The sequence below is a fragment of the Toxorhynchites rutilus genome, chromosome 1 (assembly GCF_029784135.1).
Source record: "Toxorhynchites rutilus septentrionalis strain SRP chromosome 1, ASM2978413v1, whole genome shotgun sequence".
In the NCBI taxonomy this organism is placed as follows: domain Eukaryota; kingdom Metazoa; phylum Arthropoda; class Insecta; order Diptera; family Culicidae; genus Toxorhynchites; species Toxorhynchites rutilus.
The window spans coordinates 159275037-159285600 of record NC_073744.1 but is presented as its reverse complement, the minus strand read 5'-3'; the positions used below and the strand labels follow the sequence as shown (position 1 = coordinate 159285600).

Below are 10564 nucleotides of genomic sequence, written 5' to 3'. Positions count from 1 at the left end.
TATCCTTTTTATTGTTTATATTTACTACTGTTGACAACTCCATGTCCGGTACGCGGTTAACAGTAGTAGTTGGGGCAGCAGTAGCAGTGATAAACAGCAATTGGGCAGTAGTGGCAACAACACCAGTAGGAGAGTTGTGGTTTGACGGGTCCGTAGACGTGGCGGGATTAACACTCCCCCCCGGGATGCGCCGTTAGTCCTTCTGAGGCGTATCCTTAGAGACGCCCACGTCTAGGACGGCTATTTTCACGGCCGGGCGTTCATATATGCCGTGTGCGGTCTGGATGGTAGCCCATCTTACTTGGCCGTCGGCTCCTGGCTTCGTAGCTATAACTCGCCCTTTCGGCCAACAATTACGTGGAGAGTTAGGGTCCACAATTACGACGATATTCCCGACCTCGATTGGTTTCGCTGGGTCAAACCATTTGGGTCGTCGTGTGATTGACGGTAAGTAATCCCGAAGCCATTGTTTCCAAAACTGATTTGCTAAGGTTTGAGAGTGTTGCCAGCAGTTCCGGAGCGTCGCAGGATTATCGTCTAGAAGGGTCCATGGCTTCAGACCGTTTGACGAACCTAATAAAAAGTGGTTTGGGGTGAGCACCGGGGACTCGTCGTCTTCCAACGGGATGCTGGTCAGTGGTCGAGAGTTCACGATGTTTTCCACTTCTATAAGTAGATTCTCCAGGACTTCGTAGGAAAGCGGGCGTTTTGGCAGAAGCTTATTGAGGTTTTGTTTGACTGTGCGTATGAGACGCTCCCACGCTCCTCCCATATGTGGAGAAGCTGGTGGATTGAAGTTCCAACTGGTGTGGGGTGTAGTGAATTCGGCAATCAAACGTTGTTGATCTAGATTCGCCAAAACGGCCTTCAACTCTCTGTTAGCACCACGGAAATTAGTACCTTGGTGGCTGTAAATAACTGCCGGTGCACCCCTCCTACCTATTACGTTGCGTAGAGCCATGATGCAGGAATCAGTACTGAGTGTGTGTGCAATTTGCAGATGTATGGCGCGGATGGTGAGACAGGTAGCAATTAGTACCCAACGTTTTTCCGTTTTGCGATTTGCGGAGACCATAATCGGACCGAAATAATCCACCCCCATATGTGTGAACGGACGAGAGCAGGCGGCTAGGCGCGATGGAGGCAGATCACTCATGGCTGGGGGTTGTGGGACTACCCTCTCGTTCATGCATTTCTGGCAGCCTTTGCGGATCGTAGCATATACGGATTTGAGACGAGGAATTCTATATCGCTGGCGAATCTCATTTAGAACAGTGTTGTGGTTTTGGTGGTGGTACTTGCGGTGGTAATGGAGTACTATCAGATGGGTAACGTGATGATTGCGCGGAAGGATGATAGGATTTACTGCGTCGTAGTTGATAAACGAACAGGCACCGGTCCGACCACGGACTCTCAACACGTCGGACTCATCGAGGAAAGGACAGAAGTAGACGATAGAGCTGTTTTTGGGAATCGTATTGCTTTCGGTTTCATTTAGGCGGTTGGCGAAAAGGATTGAAACTTCTTCCGCATACTCGCATTGCTGGGCTAGACGATAGAGAAATTTCTCGGCTCTTATCAACTCTTGCTGTGTTAGCGGTCCACTAGTCCGTTCACTCTTACTGACCATCTTCGAGTTGAATATATATCGAAAAACGTATGCCGTAGTACGTAGCATAGTGGCCCATTTCGAAAAGTTCTGTGGATTTATAATCGGTTCCTCCGTGGGAGCGTGCATGAACACATGCGCTCGCAATTCCGTGTCCGTCACCCCATACTGTGGGGCAGCCGGCCAATAGGCCTTAGGTTTTCGAAGGAATTCCGGTCCTTGAAACCAGCGACTGGATGCACTGAGATCCGGTTGGCGCGACCATTTGGTGCCTTCATCAGCCACGTTCTGTTTTGTTGGAACCCACCGCCACTCTTTCACGTCTGATGTTTCCAGTATCTCACTTACACGGAATGCTACGAACTGGCTGTATCGTCGATGATCGGAGTTTATCCAACAGAGAACGTCTCTCGAATCGGTCCAAAAATAACGCTCGGACAACCTAGCGGATAATGACGGTGCAACGCTGTACGCTAAGCGAACTCCTAGAACACTGGATTGCAGCTCTGAGCGTGGTATGGAGAGGAACTTCAGTGGAGCAACCCGTGTTTTGGCGCTGACAAAGGCGGTTTCAATGACGTCTCCTTCTTCGAACCTGAGATATATAACGGCGGCGAATCCGTTCTCGCTCGCATCGACGAACGTGTGCATCTGGACCTTGCTGTTTCGTGACACGGATACTCTATAACACCTTGGAATTTTGACATTGTTCACCTCTGGTAAAACCTTTAACCAAATTAGCCACTTTTGGAATTGTGGTTTTTCGATGTGGGCGTCCCAGTCAATCGAGAATCTCCAAATCTCCTGCAGAAGTACTTTTAGGTACATGAGAAAGTGTGCAATAAAGCCCAATGGATCGAACATCATCATGAGTGTTCGGAGCACCTCGCGTTTAGTGGGTCGTCGGTGCCCAGAGAGCAGATCCTGGTTGTACCGTGGGGACACCTTGAAAGTGAAGCAGTCCGCAGTAGTATTCCACCAAAGTCCCAATACTTTTTCGGTGGCGTTTTCTTCGCCAAATCCGAGGTTCTTTTCGTTAGTCACTTCTTCCTGAACGGAAGCCAGGACAGCTAATGAATTGGATAGCCAATTTCGCATCTCGAATCCTCCTGCGGCGTGGATGCGTTTGACGTCTTGTACTAGCTTAACAGCATCTTCATTTGTTTCGACGCTAGCGAGCATGTCATCAACGTAATGATTTTTCACAATCGCGTTAACAGCTTGCGGGCATTCGTGCTCAAATCGTTTGGCGTTGATGTTTATCACATACTGGGCTGTCGCGGGCGAACAGCAGGCGCCAAACGTCATCACTTTCATAATGTACACATCTGGTGGGTCATTATCCTCGTTTTCTTTCTAGAAGAATAATTGAAAATACTGATCTTCTCGCCTTATCATAATTTGGTGGAACATTTCACGAATGTCTCCGCATACTGCAACTCGAAACTCCCGAAACTGAATCAGAACTGATAAAAGCGATGCCATGTGATCGGGCCCTTTCAGCAGGACTGAGTTCAATGATATTCCTTGAACTGTTGCTGCCGCATCCCAAACCAACCTAAGTTTTCCCGGTTTGTTGGGGTTAAAGACTGGAAATACTGGCAGATACCACTCGCACAGTCGACGGGTTTTCAACTCCTTCTCTGTCAACTTTCGGACGTACCCTTTCTGAACGTACTCGGCCATTTTTTCCCGTATTGTCTTCGCCAAAACATCGTCTTTCTTCATTGCAACTTGTGTTCGTAGCGGCATCTGTGTGTGGGAAACTTCTATCGACTTCAATTTTCTCTGCATGGAGTAGAGGATGGTGCAGGTAGCTACACCCATTGACTCCACATTTGCCTTGTTGTCTACACGTACCGTTGTGCTTGCGCAGACATTTACGACACAATTTCGCTTCTCGTATTACTGCCCACTTCGACTCGTAGCTCAGGTCGACGAATCGTTTGCATCTTGTAAGCGATGAACATGAACCTTTGCACGCGACGCACTTGTTTGGCGTGTCTCGTCCATGTGTATGAACCTCATTTGTTGGAACCGAAGGGGATCCGTACCAATTGACGTCAGTTTCGGAATGGAAGTTGATGAATGCGTCTTTCTTGTTGCCTCGGTTACGTGAAATAAAAGTAGTGGTCTGCATAACCGCGCTTGCATCCTCCGCTATACAATATAGCCAGGAACTAAAATCCGTAAGATTCGGGGCCGGATTACCTCGAGAATACTTCGCCCAATCCAATCGCAATGTTGGTGGTAGCCTATCCACTAATTCAAACTTGAGCGAAGCGTTGTAAACGAAGTCCTGTACTCCACATGCTTCTATTGTTGCTACCAAATTTTCGACGGTTAGTGCGAAGGTCACCAATGTCTCTAGTCGATAGATCTCCGGGGATGGTAGGGAGCGAATTTTTCTAATCGCTGCTTGGACGATTGTTTCTGGTCTGCCATATAGCATTTTCAATGTGGAAAGAACGCCAGATACATTCGAAGGATGGAGTAATCGACATCTGACAGCCTCCAATGCCTTTCCCTTTAGGCACTTGCGTAGTCGCAGCATGTTTTCCTCATTACTAAAACCGCACATCTGGGTAGATGACGCGTACATCGAGAAGAACAATGGCCAGTCTTCGGGGTTTCCAGCGAACTCAGGCAGGTCTTTGGAAATTGCTTGTCTCGCAGCCAGTTGGCTTCGATTGAGGATACATATTGTTTCCTCTGCAGGTGCGGTTGCTGGAGGAGGCACCAGAACACGCTCAGTCAGAAGATTTGGTATACGAGATGTCTGCGGCGTGGAACGTTGTCCTGGAGCAAAATCAGATATTGCATTACTCCGTCTTTCTTGCGAATGACGCTGCTGGACGACACGTCGACCATCGACCATTGATCTCTTTTCAGTTACTTCACATTGATCGCGAAATTCTTCAGGAAGTTCAACAACTCCGGGGCCCTTTACCGCTCCATCTTGTTCCGTTTCTCTGACCCATTGTGAGACATGGGACATCCTTTCAGGATCTTCATCGTCTGAATCTGACGCACTACCGCCTTCCATCTCCTCCAAAATCTTATATTTTTTGTCCAGATATTTCTGCTCCAGCTTCTTTTGCTCCTCAAGTTTCTGCAACCTTAAATAATTTTTCTTCCGCTGTTCACTCGGTTTACTACTCTTCTTTCCGCATGATTTCGTTTCACTGGATTCTTTTGCGGGTGGATTATCGTCCTGGGCCCTTTTATGGGTGTCTTTCGTTGAAGTGAGCTGTTGTTCATCGCTCTGTAGGGTTGGGCACAGTGGACAGTTCCAACTGATTTCCGCTACTCCTTCAGTAACTTCCACGCAGGAGAAGTGGAACCATCTTCCGCACTCATCACACTGCACCATTCTACTGTTGTCCCTTTCCGCGCACAACTCACAGCTATTGCGCCGATTCGGACGCGCGTCTCGTACCGGATTGCGTCTAACAACGACTTTGCCGCGTAGCAGTAGCAGTGATAAACAGCAATTGGGCAGTAGTGGCAACAACACCAGTAGGAGAGTTGTGGTTTGACGGGTCCGTAGACGTGGCGGGATTAACAGTGACATTTTTCCCTTCGGAGTTGTATAACAAATTTCACCCAAATCTAAGAGTCGAGTCACTCGGAAGTACAATGAGAAATGAAAAGAGTTCATTGCACCTGGCATTTCTTTAATTACGCCGATTCTCAGAATACAAAGACGTGCGCAAATTGACTGTCACGTCGTGAAGCGACTCTCGGAATAGACCCCAAGGAGACGTCTCGGCTCTCTCAGCTGATCGGATTATTTCGGAGATGCTCGTGGGTCAAGGCGTGAGTCGATATACATTTCATATCTATCATTTTCAAATGGAGAATGTCATCTGTGAAATTATTCTCATTAATCTTTTTTGTCTATACTGTTCAATTATTCAATATCATAACCTAGACGAAATTTTGCTGGTATTCTTCATGAGATTACTACGGCAGTTGTTGAACTTCCTTCATTCAGGTGTTCGGGATTTTTTTGCTTCTTGTCTTCCAACCATTCCTTCGGATGCACCTTTTTCCTGTGCGAAGCATGATTTGCATGGGAATTGAATGTTTTCTCACAGAAGTCACATTGGTACAGTACTTCGCCAGTGTGAGAGGCCATGTGTTCCTTAAAAAATTGTGAGAATGTCAGATGTCGTATTTCTGAGCCTACTGTGACCAACAACATACCTTCAACGTGCGCTGTCGTTTGAAAGCTTTTCCGCAAAGCGAGCAGTTGAAATCACCCATCCGATGTTGTGCCTTATGATATCTTAATGCCATTACGCTCTTACACTCCTTGCCACAATGGTCACACGTTTGGGTACCCGTGTGACAGAGCATGTGCTTTCGCAAACCCTTCTTGTATACCCTTATTGAGAACAATTTATTAAATTAAATAAAACTTGATCACGTCAAATTTTTATTTGCTGAATATTGCTGACCTACCAACTTCCACACTCTGAGCACTGAACTCGCTCATCTGGAGGCTTATTTCGCTTCAAATTTTCATCGTGTAACTCCATATGAGCAACGTACGACGACCGTACGTAGAAGCCCCTTGCACATACATGGCACACAAACTTATATTCGTTAGGATGTGCTGTCCGATTGTGTTGCCGGAGGAAAGACTCGTAAGCGAAATATCTATCACAGGTCGCACAGTGCCAATTTTTCTCATCCAACTTACGGTGGTACTTTTCGTGGATCTTAAGAAATTTTTGCTTTGAAAATGTTTTCGGACACATGCTGCACTGTAGAGTTTTCTCTTCCCCACTGTGCAGCTTGTCCTTGTGGTACTTCAGTGCCTCGCTGTGTCGAAACGATTTCGAACAAATATCGCACTGAAACTGCAGCGGATTCAAATGGAATTGGATGTGATCGATCAACCGGGGCTTCCTACTGAACTTATGGTCACAACAGAACACGTAGGCCCGCTTCTGATGTTTTTCCAGTGAATGTTGCTGTAGCTGCTGAAAGGTTTCATACTTCTCTGCGCACGTGTCACATTCGATGTTGACGTTCTCCGCGATAAATTGCTCACTATTGAGGTTCTTCCGCCAACTTTGCCCCGGACGCGTTCCTTTTTTTCTTTTCTGCGGAGTCGAATTTCTTCCTGATAATTCTATTTTTATTTCAGGCTCGTTCACAGACGAACACATTTCACCTCCATCCGACCACCGATCAGCGCCTCCGTCACCATCGGCCTCATCATCGAAAAGAAACTTTTGGTCAACCTGAAGCATTTCCTCCTTAACGTTGGAACACTTTTGCTCCCCAACTGTGTCATTCTGAGTATCATCAATTGTGGTACTATCCTGTCCAGCTAGGTCTTCAATATAGTGCTCTTGTTTCACCTCCACAAACTCGCCCTGGACAGCAGGGAAACGAGATGTGTGTATCCGCTCGACTTCACAATAAAACTGTCGAAAATCGTCTATTTTACCCCAGCAGGACCAGCAGAGAATACTGTTCTGAATTTCGTCCTTCTGAAAATTGAATTTGATGATCAATCATTCCATATCGGAGAAGTGATAAAAAATTAGTCGATCCGATTCGAGTTGGTTTCTTACGCGTATGAGTAACGTAAAAATATCACAAGTCGTTTTAGATAAATCGTTATGTTAATTATATGAAACAGAGTTAAACTTACGCTGAACCAAAAATGCTTGGAGAGTGCTGTCAGAGCTACCTTATTGTCATTGACCATTACCAATTGATCCGGTGCGGTGAGCTTAGTACAGGTGAGACAAACTTCTTCCGTCATTTCTTTTCTCAATACAGAAATAATAAATCCACACTCGATCGTTTTGTAATGTAATGACTGAAAACAGAAGGTAGTGTTGTATAAATTGATATTATTCACGTGTCTTAGGGCAAACCTTGGGATCACTTGCAAAGTTATCGTCCAGATGTTCGTTGTGTCGTTCTGGTAGTGAAGAAAGATGCGCTTTCAATATTTCTAATGTGAATTAGAGGCAAATTAACTGCAATGTAGAAAGTCTCTTTAATTCACAGTGTTTGTGATGAATTAAATATGATCAAATAATACTATAGAAACCACATTTCTGCAAATGACTCGACTTAGAAGAACTCAAAGACCTGCAGCTTGGAAGAACCCAGAGTACATGATTATTTCTTCCGGGGAAAAATCTTATTCCGGTAGTTTCGACTTTGAAAATTGCCCTTTTTCTAGCTCTGAACAATTCACTATTTGGTTTGGAATGATCAGAATGCGATGCTCACTAACCTTTCTATAAAACGTTATTCTGCCCACATTGAACAGGTTTGAACTTCAAATAAATTGTGCAATAATAAGGATAATTATTATCCTCTCAAAATCACAACAAACATTACTCGTTCTTTATTTTATTCGAAGCTGTCACTTCCGGCAACTTTTGTTTTTGGTCCGATTCGCGTTGACGGCGGAATGGTGTCGACATCTGGATACGACATTAGTTTGTGTGAGGCCAACTCTTCTCTATCAGATTAGTCGGCCCTAATACTTATGACAGACATACAGCTGTACTTGCGTTGTACTTCGAAAATTGTATGTCTGTCACCATGTACAGCGCTAGAACCATGCAAGCAACTCGGTACAATCGCTGTACCCGCTGTACCTGTACCACTGTACATGGCTACACTGAGAGGAATCATTAGTAAATATTACTAATTTTTTGGTACATGTTACCAATTCCCGAGTGATTTTCTACCCTACTAATTATTGGTACATTCTACGAAAACAGATTGGTAGGTTTATATGTCAAACGAAACTACGATCCGGACTGTACTACTGGTCCAGTGTTGGATCAATATCAGCTCAATGAAGGTGATTTGTCGGTTCAATAAAGGGCGTTTGTTGATTAACCTTTGGAACGATATCAGTAGAAATGTTGTTTCTCAATTGTAAGAGTTAATCATCAGGGTTAAAATAATATTTTTTTCCTTTTTGTTTTATTTAAAATCCTGTGTTTGATAACATGTTATTTTAATATAATATTTCACTAATAACTTATTCTATATACAATTTCAATAGTTCTACAATAAAAAAAAATGTAAAATATGAAAACAACAATAATTCTCGTCGCAATAACTCCTTCTACTGCATCGCTGTCTCTAGAGAATGGGGCGCTGATTAGCAGGAAGTTGATGACACCAGTACCCAGTACTCTTAGTTCGTATTTATTCCTCTCGTGCTCTGAAGAAAAAAAAGAAATATTGATATATTAATGGTATTAAAAATATAAATTTAAGATTTACAGATTGTGTCTACTTACGATCTTGTCGTGGATATTTAAGAAGAAAACGATTACGTCTCCGACCAGGTATCGCCTACCGAAATCTTCGACCCTGCGCAGGTGTAGTTTACTTGCCCATTTAATTGTGACGCTCTGGAATGCCCCAGAGTTCGAAGAAGGGGGTTCATATAAACTTACATTTGAAATTTTTCGGCAACCATCTATGTGATTTGCTCTTGGTGAGGCAGTGGAAATGTGTCTTCAGTAGGAATTTGGGGCTTGTTTTCTTGTAACAGAACGACTACATTGGATTGAGGGGTCGTGATTGGTCGTATTGAACAATCGGATTCGATATTTGTGCTCATGCTTATATTGTAGCCATCAAAAGCACACGATGGATCATCATTCCCCAACATCGTTTCGGAATTGCAGTCCTGATGAAACAAAAAAAACTAATTCAAACAGATTGTTAACAAAAAACTACTTTTACAAACCCTCATCAGTCCCACAGTCCGTACCTCAAACTAAAAGTATGTCTGTCTTGACATAACAGCATACGTCTTCTCCGCTAGGTGCATTCTGATGGTTGCGAAGTTCTGTCTGAATGCTTCCGCCGCAAGGGGCTCATTCGTCTCACCAGTTTGTTGGTCCGAATTGTATCCATAGATCAACAGCTTTCTGATAGTCGCCATAGCCGTATATGCTGTACGGAACTGAATGGGAGCTACGATGGTTTTCGTTGTCTTTGTTTAACTTTGTTGAATTCGCTCTTTGTCTCACAAGTTGTGAGTGCTCTCGACCAGCAGATCGCCGAATTCTTCCATCTTAGGGTTCAATATCGCAGACAGAAACGCGGAAACCAAAATAAAATTGACAACTTAGCTTCGACGAGCAGCTCATCACCGGAAAAAAAACATTCAAGTTAGATTAAAATCAAACATGCATTGGCTCTCCATTGAACATAAACCGTATCACCGAGACGCTGAGATCTAGCGTGCAATTCCATTCCTTTTGCGATGAATAGTTTTGTCACGTCCGGAATCATGAGTATGCAAATTTTTACCAACGTCATTTTCGCCCCATTTTTACATCCTCAACATATTCAGCAGTATTGGCCCAATTAATTCGCAAACGCGGTGTCATGTTTGTGCACGTTTGTCCGTTATGGTCCATAGTAATTTCAAAGTAACACTTCTGGTACACCCCAGATTCCTCAACACGATGAACGAGGATATTAGGATTACCGACCAACCAACCATACCGACCATTACCAACGCACAGTGAACACAACACATACAAAATCATCGGAGCACGATTATGGTTCTCGAGAGGCGAGATATTTACAAATCGATCCGGAGTCCTTACTAGATGCTTGCGTTCCAAGATGGGGGATGAGTAGAAATGTAGTGATTCAAATGTGAAAGAATGTGATTCAAATGTTCAAATGTAGCTTATAGCACATAATACTGACAATTATTGATTTTCGAACGATGTATGGAGCTACGTCTGTTATGCGGACAAACAGTGATTTTTCGGAAACGTTTTTTCAAATTGCTCGAATGTTTTCGAACAAAAAATGTTTGTTTGCATGTTGAGCAAACGTATTACATTTCGTAGAATGCATACCGGCGAAAAAGCCAATTTTGTTCATTTTGTCGCTTACGACTTCTATACAAAGAGATATAGAGATATAGAGTAT

The 10564-nt window shown here is 44.1% G+C and overlaps 1 protein-coding gene and 1 long non-coding RNA gene across 5 annotated transcripts; both read right to left on the bottom strand.

Moving 5' to 3' along the window:
* Positions 1-5344: 5344 nt before the first annotated feature.
* On the bottom strand, positions 5345-8157 carry LOC129768569 (gastrula zinc finger protein XlCGF26.1-like). 3 transcript variants are annotated; one of them, XM_055770314.1, is made up of 7 exons: positions 7878-8157; positions 7510-7614; positions 7281-7451; positions 6077-7116; positions 5819-5999; positions 5540-5756; positions 5345-5478 (listed from the first exon to the last, which is right to left on the bottom strand). In XM_055770314.1, exons 3-6 carry the CDS (start codon positions 7392-7394, stop codon positions 5565-5567), a joined length of 1527 nt encoding a protein of 508 aa, XP_055626289.1. In that variant the 5' UTR covers positions 7395-7451; positions 7510-7614; positions 7878-8157; the 3' UTR covers positions 5345-5478; positions 5540-5564. The 3 variants fall into 3 exon arrangements, with proteins under 3 accessions (XP_055626289.1, XP_055626281.1, XP_055626299.1); XM_055770306.1 differs by having other exon boundaries at positions 5454-5756; XM_055770324.1 differs by lacking the exon at positions 7878-8157 and adding an exon at positions 7680-7828 and having other exon boundaries at positions 5454-5756.
* Positions 8158-8601: 444 nt separating this feature from the next.
* On the bottom strand, positions 8602-10248 carry LOC129768644 (uncharacterized). 2 transcript variants are annotated; one of them, XR_008741706.1, is made up of 3 exons: positions 9360-10248; positions 8905-9299; positions 8602-8825 (listed from the first exon to the last, which is right to left on the bottom strand). It is a non-coding gene; the product is annotated as an uncharacterized LOC129768644 (long non-coding RNA). The 2 variants fall into 2 exon arrangements; XR_008741707.1 differs by having other exon boundaries at positions 9384-10248.
* Positions 10249-10564: the final 316 nt, after the last annotated feature.

Bases quoted from the DNA above. Each gene is read 5' to 3' on its own strand.
- LOC129768569 (XM_055770314.1), bottom strand. From the start codon at position 7,394: ATGACGGAAGAAGTTTGTCTCACCTGTACTAAGCTCACCGCACCGGAT. The intron at 6,000-6,076 runs GTAGGTCAGCAA...GTTCTCAATAAG, and splicing joins TGCTCAGAGTGTGGAAGTTG to GGTATACAAGAAGGGTTTGC. The intron at 5,757-5,818 runs GTATGTTGTTGG...CAATTTTTTAAG, and splicing joins AACGACAGCGCACGTTGAAG to GAACACATGGCCTCTCACAC.